The following is a 19,588-nucleotide window of genomic DNA, read 5'->3' as shown; positions in this document are numbered from 1 at the left end:
ATTTACAAATCCTCTTTGCTTTTTCAGAGCTTTCCATCTTGAGAAGGCCACACCAATATTCACCCTGGTTTGTTTCGTCGATCTCGAGGTTTTTTCTTCTTTGGTCTTTTATTCTCTTTTTAGACCTAATTGTTTCAGACTGTCCCGTTGCGTCTGCCGGGTAAGGCATGTCAGTGATCCTCCATGTTCGACCTGCCAGCCGCTCACTGCACCAAGCAGACAAGGGACTGCCGTATATCCATTGCCTTGTAATAAGACACTATCATCTTATCAAGGCTTGTCCAGCGGATGCAGACAACGACGCCGCCCGTAAGACAACTCATGTTAACAATTCCTTGCGGTTAGGTTATGAACTAAAGATTACAAAACGGCATCTTTAGCCAATGAGCACAGAGCTCGCCTGGTCACATGGTCTGAACATGGCGATGAACATGGCGGCCTTCATGACAGGGGGATCCAGCTCCACTGCTTTGAATGAAATAGCGTATTCTGAACGTATGAAATATTTTTTGCCTTGATCTACTGTGTGTGTGTGTGTGTGTGTATGTGTGTGTGTGTGTGTGTGTGTGTGTGTGTGTGTGGTGTGTGTGTGTGTGTGTGTGTGTGTTATCGAAACCATCCATCCATTATCCTAACCGCTTATCCTGCTCTCAGGGTGACGGGGATGCTGGAGCCTATCCCAGCAGTCATTGGGCGGCAGGCGGGGAGACACCCTGGACAGGCTACCAGGCCATCACCACATGGCCAGCACACACACACACACACACACACACACACACACACACACACACACACACACACACACACACACACACACACAATTGTAATGTACATGAGGTCTTGAGTAGCTCTCCAAGGAGAGCAGGACACAAACACTGCCAGAGATAGGTGTTCAATTTGCTGTAGTCAACAGGGGCTCACCGACATTAGTGCTCAAGGTTAATGGGGAAAAGAAGTAGAAAGAAAGTACGAAACAGACAGAGAGAGAGAAAAGAGACCGAGTGTGTTATAGGCAGAGGGCTTTAGTGGAGCACATATTGAAGTGTTCCTCGTTAGCGATGCCTTGCACTGCGGATGTGTGTGTGTGTGTGTGTGTGTGTGTTTGTGTGTGTGTGGGTGGGTGGCTTTGATGTGTAGCTGTGGCCTTCTGCCTTTCTGCAGGGGAGGGGTGAATGGTCAGACAGAGGAGGCGCGATTTACACTCAAGACAGTAAGAGGGATGGAGAGAGTGAGTAAATGGAGGAATGGTGTGCAAAGCTCAAACAGAGGTGGGAATAATGTATGTGAGAGAGACGGGGGAAGGAGATCACGCTGGGCCATAGACAGAGGGAGAACAGATCACTTAGAAGAGTGCTGATCGTTGCATAAAATTTAAAGCCTTACGTATTATCAGATGTATCGCCGTGAAAGCGTTTCTATCAAGCACAGGTTCAACACCGACATTTAACTTGTGCGTTTTTATCTCATGAACAGCGGAGATATGTCAGCTCATGCAAGCGTTTGACCTTCCCTAATCCAAGCAGCCGTGGAAAATCTTGTTATGTCCTCCTCCCTGTCTCAGGAGCCCTGGTCTGTCCGTCAAACTCCACAATGACACGAGTTTCCTCCCCTCTGGTCTCTCGTTTTTACTGGCGGCTAATTCAACCCCCACCCCTCCCCACCCTCCGAGTCAGCCCGAGGAAATGGTTTCACTATTAAATAAAGGGAGGGCAGAAATGGCCCTCCGCACCCTCTGAGTCTCCGAGTCAAGGTCATGGTGCCGTTTAAAAGACGCTCTCCTCGGCTCATCTCCTCTGAACTGCTCTCCTTAAGGGCCATAAGGGACAGCATTCAGGAGGGAGTTATGACTCCTGCTGAAACAAAATGGCCACCCCCCCCTTCAATTCCCCACTCCCACCCCAGGCCAAGAGGAAACTCGGTCACTAATGTCAGTTTATATTCTTATGATACTTAAGTCTAGTGAAATGCAACAGCCAGTAGTCATTGCCACAGAGGGACTTGTCTCCTTTGCCTTTATATATGGAGATGATGTTAGCATCCCTCCACTGCTGAGGGACAGTTTCATTCTTCCATACGTGTGAGATGAACAGGAAAAGTGCACGGGCGCAGAGGTAGCCTCCCTGTTTAAAAATCTCTGCAGGGATACTGTCAGGGCCAGGGGTCTTGTTATTTTTCAGTGACCTAACTGCACAATGAACCTCTTCAAAGGTTGGTGGAAGGTCAAGGTCTTGGATGGCGGGGCGGACAGGTAGTTCATCCAAGACTGAGGGATCTGTTGGGGAGGGCTGGTTCAAAAGAGTCTCAAAATGTTCTGCCCATCTTTTTGTGATGAGTTTCTGATCTTTTGTGAGGGTGGTACCATCATCAGACTTAAGGGGGGAGACAGAGCAGTTTCTTGGGCTGTAGATGGTTTTCACTGCATCATAAAGGTTGTGCATATCATATCTATCGGCATGGATTTGTATTTCATTTGCCTTCGATATCCACCACTCATTCTGCAGGGCACGCAATTTTGACTGCACCTCTCTCTTGGATGCTTGCCATTGTTGCCGGAGTGAAGCTGATGTGGAATTGTTGAGGACAGCACTATGTGCTTATGCATGCCTTTGAGTATGATAGTATTTGTGCCTGTGTTGTCACTGAACCAGTCCTGGTGCTTTCTGCTCTTGTAACCGATGGATTGGGATGCTGCCTTGTAGAGTCTGGAGCTCACAGAAGACCATTTCCTTTCAATGGAATCATCTGTGCTCAAGAGAAGCTCAATGTCTTCCAGGTTTTCAGCCAGAGAGAGGCGGAGATTGTTCTGGACCTCAGCCTTTTCTAGCCGGGTACAGTCAAGCCTCTTCTTTCCTGACCTTTGGAGACGGCATTTCACTACTGGCTTGCTGGAAAAGTCCTGGTCAAACTCATGCTACACAGGCTGGTAAAAAACATCTCAGAGGAGCTGTTGCCTGAGTCACAGTGTAGGTTCAGGAGGAATAGGAGTACTGTGGACATGGTGTTCACAGCACGGCAACTCCAGGAGAAGTGTAGGGAGCAACAGCAGGACCTCTTCATAGCCTTCATCGACCTGTCAAAGGCTTTCGACACAGTCAACAGGGACATCCTATGGAACATCCTCCTGAAGTTTGGCTGCCCACGAAAGCTCGTCAACATCCTTCAGAGATTTCATGTGGGGATGATGGCACGTGTGACCATTGGAGGCCAGGAATCCGAGCCCTTCAGGGTGTGCACTGGGGTACGTCAGGGGTGCATCCTTGCTCCGGTTCTCTTTAACAGATTCCTCCTGTGTGTGACATTGCTGCTCCACGAGGAAATCAGGAAGGACAGTGGGGTTACTGTGGACTTCAGACTAGATGGAAACCTATTTAACATCCGTAGGCTCCAAGCGGTCACAAAAATGACATATGAGCACATCATCGAGTTACAGTACGCAGATGATTGTGCAGTTGTGGCCCACACATCGGAGGCACTGCAAGCTACCCTTGCAGCTGCTGCAAGGGCGTATGGTAGGATGGGGCTCTCTATAAACATGGCAAAGACTGAAGTAGTATGCCAGTGGGCATCTACTCCTCCATCTCATTCACCAACCTTCACCATCTCCGACAAACCACTTGCAACAGTGGAATCCTTCAAATACCTGGGCAGCTTCCTCTCTGACGACTGCAGCATCGACAGGAAGATACAAAACCAGATTAAACAAGCGTCATCCTCTTTTGGCAGACTTAGGAGAAGGGTCTTTCAAAACAAAGACCTCAACCTCCACACTAAAATATCTGTCTACTTGGCAGTTGTCATCACGACTCTCCTCTACAGCTGTGAGGCGTGGACCCTGTACAGCCACAACCTCAGGATGCTTGAGGCCTTCCACATCAGATGCCTACAGTGCATCCTGAGGATAACCTGGCGTGACCGAGTGCCCCATACTGAAATACTCCGCAAGACCAACCTGCATCAGCATGGAGGGTACCGTCACCCAGCACCAACTTCGATGGCTCGGTCACGTCATCAGGATGCCAAAGGAGCGCTTACCGCGTAAAGCTCTGTATGGCCAGCTACATCTTGGCCGCCGCTTGGCAGGGGGCCAGAAAAAACAGTACAAAGCCCAACTGAAGACCATCATAAAAAAGTGCGGCCTGAACCCGAGCCAGCTGGAGGACACTGCCGCCCAACGCTCCATCTGGCGGTAGCTCTGTCAACAAGGGGTGCAAAAGCTCGAGAAGGACCGAGGTGATCGACGGACCAGGAGACGTCTGAAGACATGAAGCCAGTACCACACCTACACCCCCAGTCAGTGATCTCACCTGTTCTGTCTGTGGCAGACAGTGTGGGTCGCGGATTGGGCTTTACAGCCATAAAAAGACTCACAAGTGACAGGCAGGATTGTCATCATCGGACACGACGGACAACCTTAAGCTAAGCTAAGCTAAGATACTTAAGTCTGGTACCAATAACAGTGTGTGTACACAGATGTGTTATTATTAACATTTACAGTTTTGAAAAGTCACACATTGTCTTGTTTCTTGTCACAAAATTGTTTTATTGAAAAGGACACACATCAAACATTGACTAGAGGGTGTACCCACAATTTTGATTTTGACTGTATATCAGTGGCGGCTGGTGCTAACAATTGTTTTAGGGGGGGGGAATTTACCTTGGCGCAGCACACCTGACAACTGCCTGTGTGGACATTAAAGCAGCTGTCAGGTGTGCTGCACCAAGGTAAATTGCACCCCCCCAAAAATAAATTGTTAGCACCAGCCGCCACTGCTGTACACTGCTTTTATGTATACATGTATGTATATGTATGTATGTGTACATGTGTATGTATACATAGAGTTGTATGGCATATATGAGCTGCAACAATGTCGCCATAATTTACAAACGTACTGAAAAGTGAAGAATAATAAAACCTAACGTGAGATTCAATTAATTGGAGGGCTTGGCCATGGTACAGTGTGTTGTTGTGCATAGAGGCATGTAGTATGCGTCTCTTTGCATAAGCGCACATCTTTGATCTGTTTACACATGCACACTGGAACACATTTTGTGCATGCACGTGCACATGCACACACTTTGCACTCTAAATGTATGTGTGTGTGTTTGTTTTGTGTGTGTGCTTGCTCTCTCTTATGTTCAGTCTTTGTTTTCTATCTATTTTAGAATTTGAAATTGACTGTAAAGGTTTTCGCTGTCTGTATTACAATCGTGTGTGTGTGTGTGTGTGTGTGTGTGTGTGTGTGTGTGTGTGTTTAGGGCTTTGTTGAGCCTCTCTGGGTGCCTGGTAGTTGTCATATGCGCCCACTCTACCTGAGGTCTAGCTAGCGTGTTAGCGAGCAGCGGTAGACACATGGAGTATTTTTAACCTCACAGTCTCTCGCTTCTAATCCCGTCTGCATACGTATGCAAGTTGCCACTTCGCTATCACGCGTTCTCTCTCTCTCGCTCTCTCACTCCCTCCCTCTCTCTCTCTCGCTCTCTCTCACTCACACACACACACACACACTCGTTTCACTATCCTTATGAGGACCCCTCATTGACTACATTCATTTCCTAACCCTTACCCTAACCTTAACCTAACCCTAATTCTAATCTTAACCCTAAAACCAAGTCCTAACCCTAAAATAGACCCTTTTACTTATGAGGACCTCTAAAATGTCCACACAAGGTAGGTGGTTTCTGGTTTTTCTATCCTAATGAGGGCATTTGGTCTACATTAGGATAGGTAAACACACACACACACACACACACACACACACACACACGCACGCACAATGACAATGACGTGCAAGGGAAGAACATAGCTCTCAGACTGAAAAGATGATTTGGGACACACCAACAGTGGTACCCTTACAGTCTCCGTATCTGTGTTGTACCTATCTGCAATTCTTTATTAAAAAGATTCAGTCAAACCAAGTTAGTGTATTTTGACACATCGCTGTAATGTGTGTCTACCAGCTCGTTATTAAGACTGTTCTTGGGAGCGTTTGAGTGCTGAGTAGAGCACAACTTAATTTTTTTTTCTAATCAGTTCCTCTTGGGGATGGAGGGAAAGTGCTGCGGTAGCTCAGTCAGCATGCAACAAAAAGTGCGCATACACACACACACACACACACACACACACACACACACACACACACACACATACTAACGTGCATCCTGCCTACTTGTCTGTTATCATCTCTTTAACTGTGGAGAAGTTTCAGGAGACATTCAATATTTTCACAAAGCATCGCTGCCTCCAATTCCAGTCGTGAAGGCAGGATTTTCATGTGAGCCTAAGCAAGAATTGCACTGAACTTCCTGTCACCTCCCTCCCTCCCCCTCCCCCCCCCCCCGAGCTGATTCCACTGAGCTCTCCCCATCCGCCGCATCCTGCTTTGTCTACTCCAGCCGAGGATGGAGAGCTGGAGTTTGCGAAGTTTTGTGTCACATCCCTTTTGGAAATGTTTTGCAAACAGTAATGGATTTACCCACTGTAAGAAATGACATAAAATTTACATTTCAGGCTTTTAGCGGATGCACTACACCACGGAGGTTTAAAATGAGATGTGCCGAGGGGGATGAAATGTCTTGCTCGGTGACACTCGGGTAAAGCTGAGGGCTGACAATTGATGTTGGGGAAGGAGGGAATTGAGCCTTTAGAAGTTGACTGGAAGCCAAGTAAGTATGCACTTACAAGGGCTTTTGGTTTTGGTTGGAGACTCAGCATAAAGGCACAAGGACATGAACACAATGGTTTAAAAGAAGAAAGACTTACTTAGTGTCCAACAATATATTTAGGTGTAGGACCATTCAATTAACCATTTGGCCACCCTGTGCAGAGACAGTCTGAATGTGTGTGTGTGTGTGTGTGTGTGTGTGTGTGTGTGTGTGTGTGTGTGTGTGTGTGTGTGTGTGTGTGTGTGTGTGTGTGTGTGTGTGTGTGTGTGTGTGTGTGTGTGCATACTCCCACATCAGAAGTTTTAGTGTATACCTGGGTTCTTTGGTGTCCGGGTCAGACCGGCCCAATTGCCCACCGGAACTGCCCAGACCACCAGCATGGGCACAGAAGGAGAGTATCCCCTGCCAGCTCCCTTGACAGTGCAAGTACTAGACCCTCCTCCGTGTCGGTCCCAGGGTGTCTGACCCATATGTGTCCCTTGCCTCTGTATACAGGAACATATGAGAACCAACACCCCACGTACACATGCACACCCATGTGCATAAACACACATCCACACGTACATCTGCACACATGCACTCTTTTTTCCCCTCAAAAACCTGGCAGCCTTGAGAGAGACAGAGAGAGAGAGAGAGAGACTTGACAGACAGACAGGTATAGACAGGTAGCAGGGTGAGGGAGTGATGTTGGGAGAAAGAGAGACTGACAGGCATGGTGATGGATAGACTAAGTGAGCAGTTAACAGAGTGAGAGGGACAGACAGAGAGAGGAGTGGAGAAAAGGAGAAAAAGACCGAGAGAGAGGTAAAAGTAAGAAAATCAAGGGGTAGTTTAAGTGAAATGTCCAACTTCATCCTCTGTGTCAGCAGATTTCCTCTCTATATCCAGAGATGAGCCCCAGATAGAACCGGGCTTCCTGCATCCAATAACGACATGTCTAACTGGCTGTAGAATTGAACAAACAAGGATTTGTATGTAAGCAGCATCTTTTTCATTTGTTATCACATCAAGGTAGTATATGGTTTATCCCCTCGGATATCATATACTGCTTTGTCCTCCCTCTCACCCTCTCTCTCTCTCTTTCTCTGTCTCACTCTCTGTCTCTTTCTCTGTCTCACTCTCACTCTCTTTCTCTGTCTCACTCTCTTTCTCTGTCTCTGTCTCACTCTCTGTCTCTTTCTCTGTCTCACTCTCACTCTCTGTTTCGCTCTCTCTCTCTTTCTGTGTGTGTCTCTCACTCTCTCTCAACACACACACACACACACACACAAACACACACACACATAATCGCTCTTTCTTGTCTCTCAATTCAGTTTAATTCAATTCAATATGTGCTTCATTGGCATGACATATGTTTTGTACATATTGCCAAAGCATGTAAAACAACAACACAACACAACAATGATTATAACAGCAACAACAACAATGATTATATTGTTGCTGTTATTATTGTCTCTCTTGCTCTCTCTCACACACATACACACGCTTTCTTTTGCAGCACACACTCAGAATCTCTCTTGTCTTCCTGTTTCATTCACAAACACAGCCCAGTTAGTCCAAGCCTTTAAAAGATGTGACCCTTGATCCCCCGTGTTGCCAAGTCGAGTCTGTTTCAGTGCTTCCCCCGTTAGCGTCACATTCAAGCTTTTTTTTCCTCTGCGGATAAGTACGCCATGTGGCCAGTGCCCCAACACAGTACTTAAAGAGGTCAAGTCCCTGCAACGGCTCCACAGCGCACACAGCCATAACGCACAAATACAGGAAGTGTTTTGTTTTTTCCCCCCACATGTTTCCAGCAGGTACATGGTGCCAATGCACCACGTGCTTTGTGCCTGGACTCCATGATACTGGTGTCTGGCGTCCATGACACCACATCCTTGTTTTTGAAAACAGCCGAAGCAAAGCGTTTTAGAGGACACTTGAATCAGATGCAATTTGTGAACACCTGATCTTTGGTCCACTATCGATTACAAGTAACCAGTATGAAGGAGGTTAAAGGTCAGAACAATGAAATGAACTAGGAACTTCCTGTTGTTCCAGGTTTCTGGGTTTTAGTCGAGATGCTTATTGGGCTTATGAGCAGATGGGTCTATTTGGCGTATGTCACCCTTTAGGGGAACACGCCGACATAGCATTGACCTGAAGAGCGATCACGTATAACAGACAGAGGTTGCGGACATTTCAGCTGAGGCAAACAAATACAAAGGCTGGTTTTATACTGGAGAAGCAGGTTTTTCTTTCTGCCTTTTTTTTTTCCAGAGAAAACAACATATTGCCTGAAGGATTCGAGTCTACACCATTTTGTCTTCATTCTCCGTTTGCTTTGTGTTTGCTGTGTGTTACGGGTCCCTTTTGGTCGGCTGTCTGGATGCGTGATGCGAGCGCGTTTGAGTGGGTGTCGTTCTCCTCGCTGTCCTGTGTGTTTCTGCATGAGGGAACAGCTTGGAGAATTAGCACAGGTCAGCTAGTCTCACTCCTGGCTCTGTGACACACACACACACACACACACACACACACACACACACACACACACACACACACACACACACACACACACACACACACACTTTACCTTTACCTTACACATTCCTGCACACACACACACACACACACAGGCAGGGAAATATGACCGCAAATGGATGCAAACACATGCAAGTGCACTTACATGCACTCATACGCACATGCACACAAAACAAACACAAACACACTCGCACAAGTCCATACCCCCTTTCTCAGAGGAAGCAGTGACATTCAAACAATGCTGTTGCACCTGGTGAGGTGTGATGGGGAACTGCAGTAAACAGCAGCGATGTGGTGGAAGATACAAACACCTGCTCACGCACACATGAAGCACACGCGCACAACAAGCCTGTATGCTTTTCTTTCACTTTTTCTCTCCCGCTCCCTGTCGCTCTCACACATACTCATTTGGATAAAACCTGTAAATATGCCTCCCTCTGTCTCTCCCTCTCTCTCTCTCTCTCTCTCTCTCTCTCTCTCTCTCTCTCTCTCTCTCTCTCTCTCTCTCTCTCTCATTCCCACTCTTCAGCACGGTGTTGTAGAGAGATAGCTATAAACTTCATATGCATGGCTCTCTTTACAACAGTTACAAAGTGCTTGAGGGAAGATACAACGAAGGCGTATATGGCCTTTCTCTCATACATGTGAACAATACATACACACACACACACACACACACACACACACACACACACACACACACACACACACACACACACACCTACCTTTTCTCTCCTGCATGCTGACTCCTCAGAGGGGGGCTGGTAATCCAATATGAAGCGGAGCCCTGCTTACAACTCGGTGGCCCTAAATTGCCACTGACAGGCCCGACCGTAGCTCTGTCACACCCCCAGGGTGCTGAGTGTGTGTGTGTGTGTGTGTGTGTGTGTGTGTGTGTGTGTGTGTGTGTGTGTGTGTGTGTGCGCAAAGCAACAACAAACCAAATAGCCCACCCACTCATTCACCATTGTCAGGTAACACCAAGTTGAGTAGTGTGTGTGTGCGTGTGTGTGTGTGCGTGTGTGTGTGTGTGTGTGTGTGTGTGTGTTACTGTCTTTATAGTTGTCTGTTTGTGTGACTGTGTGGACTTGTGTGAGTATGTGTCCTACATCCCCACCAATAGTGGTCCAGTGTTATGTTACTTTTGATCTGGCCTACCTACACGAAACCCATACCTGATTTATGGCGTGTGTGTGTCTGTGTTTGTGTGTGTGTGTTTATGTGCATGTTGGTAGACCCTGCTTTGGGGCACCCGCCTCCATCTAGCTCCATGCTGTGGGTGGTTGAATGTGCACGTGTTTGTAGTTATGTCCATCTCACACGCTGTCTGTGTGTCTAAGCAGTCTTTCTCAGTAAAGACCTCTATTTATACACTGCATACATATCAATATAGCCTAACCTGTCTGTTGGCATGTGTATGTGAAGTGCATCCCTGTGTGTGTGTGTGTGTGTGTGTGTGTGTGTGTGTGTGTGTGTGTGTGTGTGTGTGTGTGTGTGTGTGTGTGTGTGTGTGTGTGTGTGTGTGTGTGTGTGTACTTCTCCTGGATTGCCACCTTGCCGTGGTGGAGAAGCTCGTGTGTACCAATGATCCCATGAGCTATGCCGTCCAGAGCTTGGCTCCTGGTAGGGTCACCCAAGGCGGATAGGTCAAGGAGGAGGGTCCACACGAAGCGCGATCCAACAAAGACCTCAACAGCGGAACTGGTGGAAGATGTCTCCAGGCCACGACAGCAGTGAAGGCGGATGAAGGCTGCAACAGAGGGTGGTCCCCAGTTGTCTTGGTTCTCCATGCCATTGGACTCTGGCCACCCCCTGCCAGGGACCGTGTGGTGGCTGCAGGCGCATCAGCCTCTCCACATAAAAAGCTGTCCCGTTACGCGGCCCCAGGATCAGCCTCTACTCCCACCCGAGGACCCAGAGGGAGCCAGAGGGAGGACGGTCATACTCGACCCGAGCAACCACCGATGATGGTGTGTGTGTGTATGCGTGCGTGTGCAGCGTAGTTTAAGCTAACCCCTGGTAAATGTATAGATAATTGGACCACACACACACACACACACACACACACACACACACACACACACACACACACAGACACACTACATCCCTGCTGAACATGCATGTTATAGAGGTGCAAGGACATGGAACTTGGTCTCTGGCCTGCTGATGTGAACTTGCCTCCCCAGCAGACACCTGCTTACTTATTGATGCCAGTGTGCATCTCCCCTTGTCAAATTAAATGCTTTATTCAAAGCGAGGCGAGCACCGTGTGAAAAAAGGGGACGGCGTGGAGAGGGGGGAGAAGAGTTTTAGAAGAATCCACTTCCTGCCAGTTCCCTCGAGGTTGTTGTCAGTGATGTTTCCATGAGTCGGAGGAGGATTTCAAAGTGGCTCCCGGGTGGGAGAGTGTTTTGTGAAGATATGCGGTGGCCATTTTGTTTGTTGTGCTGTTTCTCCTGCCTTAAGGGCAGTGTTCGTTAAATGGTGGCTCACACGGCGGTTGTAGAGAAAAGAAAGAGGTTTCTCTTGAAGTCGAGACATTGAAAAATGAATGACAAACTTGTGAGTACTTTTGTCTTATAATGTTTTTTTTTGGTTTTTTTTGTGTTCATCGAGAAAGAATTTCTTTGGGGCCATTTGGTCTGTTCGTCACTTTCCTTGACCCGCGGGCCCTTGAAATCCGTCAAAACGTTAATTCCTAATATACTGTGGCCAGTGAGAAAAAGTATTTTCTTTCAGTGTGTAAAAATTTTTTTTAATTATATATATATATATTTTTTTTTTCTTTTTGAAAACTCGCCACAGATATGTCTGAGAATGTTTTCAGAGGATCCAATGTTTTTATAGCGGTCCTGAAAGCCCCGGCAGCCAAGTGCTGGTGAACGTCCCGATACTTGAAGTTTATTTGTTCTACTGAGATCCAACACAGCTTTGAAACCACATTTAAATTCAATAATACAAGGCAAGGCAGCGATGGGCTTTCGAATCCGTGGCCCACCGAGGCCGGTGACTGGAAAAGGTTCTCCGCGTGTGTGGATGCTCCCCTGTGCTGAAGCTGTTGAAAGGTCGCACCAGGAGTGTGCAGACTGCAGGTGTCTCCGGCACGCTGACCTGCAGACACACACAGCCTTTGTTCGACCGGGAACACCAGCCGGGCAGCCCTGTCATCGAAGCAGTCGCTGGGAAACTTTGAGCCATCGTCCCAGGTTAAATGAGACGTGGCCGTGTTGTAGGTGGGGTCTCCTCGCGCCCCCCAGTCAGCCCGGCGGGTGTTGAGAGACGCCATTTTGGGGGCCCAGGTGCTGAAACACGATAGTGCATAACGAGTTGTTATTTTTCATTTTAAGACAGCTAAATGTCTGTTTTTCATCCCCACATCATTCTCACCTCGGTTCTTTTATTTGTTATCGTGCTGGCTTAACTATCTATCTATCTATCTATCTATCTATCTATCTATCTATCTATCTATCTATCTATCTATCTATCTATCTATCTATCTATCTGTCTGTCTGTCTGTCTGTCTGTCTGTCTGTCTGTCTATCTATTTATCTTCTGTCTGTGTCTATCTATCTATCTTTCTGTCCGTCTGTCTGTGTCTGTCTGTCTGTCTATCTATCTATCTATCTATCTATCTATCTATCTATCTATCTATCTATCTATCTATCTATCTATCTATCTATCTATCTATCTATCTATCTATCTATCTATCTATCTATCTATCTATCTATCTATCTATCTGTCTGTCTGTCTGTCTGTCTGTCTGTCTGTCTGTTTGTCTATCTATTTATCTTCTGTCTGTCTGTCTGTCTGTCTGTCTGTCTGTCTGTCTGTCTGTCTGTCTGTCTGTCTGTCTGTCTATCTATCTATCTATCTATCTATCTATCTATCTATCTATCTATCTATCTATCTATCTATCTATCTATCTATCTATCTATCTATCTATCTATCTATCTATCTATCTATCTATCTATCTATCTATCTATCTATCTCTGTTTGTCTGTCTGTCTATCTATCTGTATGATTATCTATCTATCTATCTATCTATCTATCTATCTATCTATCTATCTATCTATCTATCTATCTATCTATCTATCTATCTATCTATCTATCTATCTATCTATCTATCTATCTATCTATCTATCTATCTGTCTGTCTGTCTGTCTGTCTGTCTGTCTGTCTGTCTGTCTGTCTGTCTGTCTGTCTGTTTGTCTATCTATTTATCTTCTGTCTGTCTGTCTGTCTGTCTGTCTGTCTGTCTGTCTGTCTGTCTGTCTGTCTGTCTGTCTGTCTGTCTGTCTGTCTATCTATCTATCTATCTATCTATCTATCTATCTATCTATCTATCTATCTATCTATCTATCTATCTATCTATCTATCTATCTATCTATCTATCTATCTATCTATCTATCTATCTATCTATCTGTCTGTCTGTCTGTCTGTCTGTCTGTCTGTCTGTCTGTCTGTCTGTCCGTCCGTCCGTCCGTCCGTCCGTCCGTCTATCTATCTATCTATCTGTCTATCTGTCTGTCTGTCTGTTTGTCTATCTATTTATCTTCTGTCTGTCTGTCTGTCTGTCTGTCTGTCTGTCTGTCTGTCTGTCTGTCTATCTATCTATCTATCTATCTATCTATCTATCTATCTATCTATCTATCTATCTATCTATCTATCTATCTATCTATCTAATGATCTGTCTGTCTTTCTCTCAACCTATGTAATGCCTATTGGTATAGTATTTCTTATAGTCACATGTTATTATATATGTTCTCGGTTTATTTCAGTTACGTGAGTATGAGGTAAGCCCACAGAACAAGACAGGTCAGAGGGAACACCATTTCATTTGACCGCGCATGCCAGAAGCACAGCTGAAATAACCTTCTCCGAGAAGCGACAACACAAATGAGAGAGAGCGAGAGTCCACGATGACATGGATTCGTCAACACGCGGGCTGGGCTCAAGGCTCTTATTTCCCAGAAAACACTGCTCAGACATGACTTGTCAAACAGCCCAAATGGTTCGTCCTGAATACGGGATGAAAGACACCCAGCTCTGATGTGTTGAGTCAACAGGAGAGCTCTTGGCTTGTTCTGTCAAGTTTGTCAGTGGTCAACACCACACACACACACACACACACACACACACACACACACACACACACACACACACACACACACACACACACACAGAGTAACGCAATAATAATAGACATTATATTAACATTTATTTGGAATAACTGTACCTCAGTTTAAATGTTTGCTGTGATGGATTACTTATCTCGAGCAAGTATCATTGCTTTTGAGAGATCCAAAACACGCTTTGGAAATGGGTTGCTGTGGTTTTCGTAAGCTTTAGAAAACAGTCAGAAATAATGTAAACTATATGCAATGTGCAGTAAATGAGCTAAAACTAGCAAAACTTCCGAAATGTTGTTTACAGCGACGGCAGAGCAAAGAAAAGTCCACAATAGTAATTTTCACTCAACTTCCATTTCAAATTAATTTATTAATCAATCACAAATTAATCTGAGAAAATTTGTGGTGAGAAATTGACGGTGTCGATTTCAAATATTTGCCTTTTTTGGGGCAAGTAATGCTGATCAGAAGTTTTACTTTGACTCTGTTGGAGCTCAGAGTCCCTGTTAGCTTGAAGTGTTGTGCAACACCAGCAAATCCTTCTCATCTCCAAGGAGTTTTCTACCGGATCCAATCTTGTGGGTTTTTACTCCCAAATTCAATTTGTCAAGGCTGTAGTCCTCCAGAATAAGAGTGAGTAGCTACTTGGAGTAGTGTCATAGCTTTCTGGTTTGTTTGTTTTTTTGGGGGGGGGGATTTTTTCCCCTTTTTCTCCCCAGTTGTATCCTGCCAATCACCCCTCTCTTCCAAGCCGCCTCTTTCGCTACTCCACCCCCTTTTCCGATCCAGGGAGGGCTGTAGACTACCACATGCCTCATCCGATACACATCGAGTCACCAGCCGCTTCTTTTCACCTGACAGTGAGGAGTTTCGCCAGAGGGATGTAGCGTGTGGGAGGATCACGCTGTCCCCCCCCCCCCGAACAAGCGCCCCGACCGGCTTCCCACCCGCAGACATGGCCAATTGTGTCTGTAGGGACACCCGACCAAGCCGGAGGCAACACGGGGATTCGAACTGCGATCCCCATGTTGGTAGGCAATAGAATAGACCGCAACGCCACCTGGACGCCCCATAGCTTTCTGTTTTTGTCCTTCCACCGTATGAGCTTGGAGCCTTAAAGTCCTTATATCAGAGTCTCTTTTGGGGCATGGCAGAGGAACACACTGGAGATCAGGGATTTTTATTGTTGGTACAACCAACTACACAGGAAGTCTTTGGCATAACGTTAATTTAATCCAGTTTTGAGACATTCATTTTAGTGCATTAGTATGATACCTGGCCCACTGATTCTGTATGAGGACGTATGATTGTTTCCCCCCAAAAAGGTGTGTGGAGATGACAGTCTAGTTCAGATGATGTATTGGCAGTCTGACGTATTGAAAGATAATAAGGACTTGTCACTTGCAGCTGACACTAACATCAGCTGACTTCAAGAACCCCAACTGATCACTGGTAAAATTGTGAAGTAAATATTTCATAGATCACATTACAAACAAGGGCCTCATTAACATATTAAGTGGACTATGATTATTTCAGAATCGGAAGCAGAATCATATTTAATGGCAAGCAGTTTAAGAACATACAATACAAGGAATTTGACTTGGTATATTGGTGCAAGAGGACAAAATTAACAGCAACAGTAAGGAAAAAATTAAATGGATAAAAAAAAAAAATATATATATACGTGTATATATATATATATATATACAAGATGAAATAAAAATAGGTGCAATAATATGGAAACACTGGGAATACTATTTACAAAATGTTAAATGATAATTTCAAATAAGAAGTTCTTTATAGAATGAGATGTTGTAGAATAAGAGTTATTTAACGGGAAGTGTGCACTTTATACAAAGTGTCCATGTACAGAGGGCACAATATGTCAAACAGATATATTGCACTGTGTTTGTGCATGTGAGTGTGTGTGCATTTGTCTAGGTGTATGTCATGTCATGGTGTGGAGAGAGGGTCAAAGGAGGTGGGGGATGGGTGGGCGGCAGTGTCAGTATCCGTGGGTGTCTGGGGACTTGCTAGAAAGGCCTGCTGCTGTGGGGAGGAAGCTGTTCTTGTGGCGCGAGGTTCTGGTTTTTATAGACCTTAGCCTCTTGCCAGAGGGGATTGTTTTGAAGAGACCATGCCCTGGGTGGGAATGGTCGACCTGCTCACCTCAGTGTCCTTGAGGCGTACAGATCCTGGAGGGATGGCAGGTTGCAGCCAATCACCCTCTCAGCAGATTGAAAGATATACACTGCAGTCTGCCCTGTCCTTGGCAGTGGCAGCAGCATACCAGATAGTGATGGAGGAGGTGAGAGTGGACTCAATGATGGCAGTGTAAAAGGGCACCATCATTGACTTTGGCAAGTTGAATTTCTTCAGCTGCCGTAGGAAGTACAACCTCTGCTATTCCTTCTTCTTCTTCTTCTTGAGGGAGCACATCAGCTCCCACTTCAGGTCCTGAGTGATGATAGTGTCCAGGAAGCAGAAGGATTACACAGTGCTGACTGGGGAGCCACACATGGTGATGGGGGGGTACTTTCTAAAGTCCATACCCATCTCCACTGTCTGTAGAGCATTGAACTCCAAGTTGTTTTGATCTCACCAGGACACCAGATGGTCAATCTCCCACCTGTAGGTGGACTCATCCGCACCGGAGATGAGCCCAATGAGGGTGGTTTCATCAGCAAACATGAGGAGCTTGACTGACTGGTGACTGGAGGTGCAGCTGTTTGTGTACAGGGAGAAGAGTAGAGGGGAAAGAAAGGACACAGCCTTGAGGGGAACCAGTGCTAATGATCCAGGAGTCAGAGACGTGCTTCCCCAGCTTCACGTGCTGCTTCCTGTCAGATAGGAAGTCGGTGATCCACCAGCAGGTGAAATCAGGCACTTGCAGCTGGGAGAGCTTGCCCTGCAGCAGATCCAGGATGATGGCATTGAAGGCAGAGCTGAAATCAACAAACAGGATCCTCCTGCAGAGCCCACCTGCTGGAGAATGAGATGGAGCACCATGCTTACTGCATCATCTACAGACCTGTTGGCTTTGTTAGCAAACTGCAAAGGGTCCAGGAGTTGGTTGGGCATGGTGTTAAGGTAGAACAGTAGAAGATGCTCAGAAGACTTCATTACCATGGAGGTTGAGTCCTGTGGGCCTTGTTTTTTTTCTGGACGGGGATGATGATAGAGGTCTTGAAGCAGGCTGATACGTGGCATGTCTCTAGTGAGGTGTTAAAATGTCTGTGAACACCAGAGACAGCTGATTGGCAGCTGATTTGCCTTTCTATAAAAAAACATACATGTGTTTGCACAGTCACTGTCACACAAACGCCAGTTGTTTGACCAACACAAAGCTTTCGATCAACATAGATGAAAAACACAGTCAGTGATCCACAGCACATACCTTTTTAACAGCTAGGCCGTCTCATCCACCAGCTTCGTGTATCACAATGCTAAAGTGGGCAGAAACGAGTTGACTTTTGTACCCGAATAAGGTCAGGTTAGGGGGATACATTATGGATAGATGCTTTATAGGGGAAAACCTTGGAAGTCTACATTATGCGGCTCGTTTAACTCATGATTGCTAGGTTTTCTCTTTTCTTTCATTTTTCTAGTTCATCTCAAAGCCAACTTTTTCTCGCCGGGTTTGCAGAGGCAGCTGATTGATATGTCTTGATGTGTTTATGCATGTGATTTATGTATAATTTGTTGTGTGTCTTTGTGTCTTTGTCCAGTGCTCCCGGTCTCTCTCTCTCTCTCTCTCTCTCTCTCTCTCTCTCTCTCTCTCTCTCTCTCTCTCTCTCTCTCTCTCTCTCTCTCTCTCTCTCTCTCTCTCGCTCTCTTCCGCTTCCTCTCTCACCCCCTCAGCACTGCAGCCTTATCTCTTGCAGTCGCAGGCTGTGGAACCCTAAGGAACATTCCACCAGCTCTGAACATACCGCCAGCTGGCAGGGCCAGCCACCGATGCCTGGGGGACTAACACTCACAAACATACACACCAGCATACTCCAAGACAAACACATGCACAAACACACAAACAACGACAATATAGGCACACACTCGTGCAAACATGTTAACACATGCACATATTTACACACACACACATGCATCTATCAACCCATGCACACATCTCACACACACGCACACGCACACAGAGTGGCCTCAAGCAACCTCTGTTTTGGCCCTCACACATCTCAGGATGCACCCAAGGCCTCACAGCAGCCTTTAGACCTCTGGAGAGAAAAGAGGAGGAGAGAAAAATAGTTACAGAAATGAAGATAGGAATGGAGAGAAAGATACCAGGGAAGCGAGGCAAAGTGAAAAAGGGACAAAGAGGGAGAGAAACATAGAGAGAATGACAGAAAGAAAAAAGGGGCGTAGAGAGAGAGAGGTATAGATGAGAGGTAAGGGGGGAAGTGCAATGGACAGAGAGGGGGTGTCTGGAGAGAGGGAAGGAAAACATTTAAGTGGAAAGGAGGGAGAGATGGAGTGAATGACAAAGAAACACAAAAGTGTCACACAAAGCTGCAATATAAATGATTCTGCCTAGATGATCACACACACAGACACACACACAACATCATCATCATCATCATCATCATTTCAGCAAAGACAGTTTCAGTATTCCTGAAAGGTACAACAAAGATTCTACATAAAAATAATGAATTCAAACGCCAATTGGTGTGGTACAAGCAGAGGAATACACCTCCATCGTCTCTCCTCTTACCCTTGAGAGTAAGTCATAAAGAAAGAGGCTAAGAAGGAAAAAACAGAAATGCCAAAATGAAAGAAAAACCGACAGACAGGCAAAAAAAAGAAGAAATAACCAGAAACAGCTGAAAGGGGGGAAAATATCAGTGAAGTAAGCACCCGGGCTTCACAATCACCTACAGCAGAATCACATTAGTAAAGTCACCAAGGAGGGGAAAAGGGGAGATATTGAAAGGGAGTCTTTATGTGTGTGTGTGTGTGTGTGTGTGCGTGTGTGTGCGTGCGTGTGTGCGTGTATATGTGCGTGTGTGCGTGCGCGCACATGTGCATGTTTGTGTGTGTGTGTGTTTGCTTCTAGTGTTATGCATCTGTTTGATCAAAGCCACCTTGCACATCTTTGAATGGTGACCTCTGACCTCTGCTACTGCTACCTCCCAGCATGACTAATGGTGTGCAGATAAGTGTGTGGGTTTTTGTGTGTCTGTATTTGTACGTTAGTGTGTATGGAAATGCTAGTGTATATGCCTGCTCTATTTATATGAGCGATTTTATGTCTAAATGTACATATGTGT

At 45.9% G+C, this 19,588-nt stretch overlaps 1 protein-coding gene across 1 annotated transcript in view; it reads left to right on the top strand.

Moving 5' to 3' along the window:
* Nucleotides 1-419: 419 nt before the first annotated feature.
* The window catches only part of si:dkey-22o22.2 (neural-cadherin), a 178,092-nt gene continuing 158,923 nt past the window's right edge, over nucleotides 420-19,588 (top strand). The window contains exon 1 of the mRNA XM_056286943.1: nucleotides 420-495. Within this exon, the coding sequence (XP_056142918.1) occupies nucleotides 420-495 (76 nt within the window). The remainder of the gene's footprint in view (nucleotides 496-19,588) is intronic.

The sequence above is a fragment of the Lampris incognitus genome, chromosome 9 (assembly GCF_029633865.1).
Source record: "Lampris incognitus isolate fLamInc1 chromosome 9, fLamInc1.hap2, whole genome shotgun sequence".
Lineage (NCBI taxonomy): Eukaryota > Metazoa > Chordata > Actinopteri > Lampriformes > Lampridae > Lampris > Lampris incognitus.
This window is presented reverse-complemented; position numbering and strand designations above follow the sequence as displayed.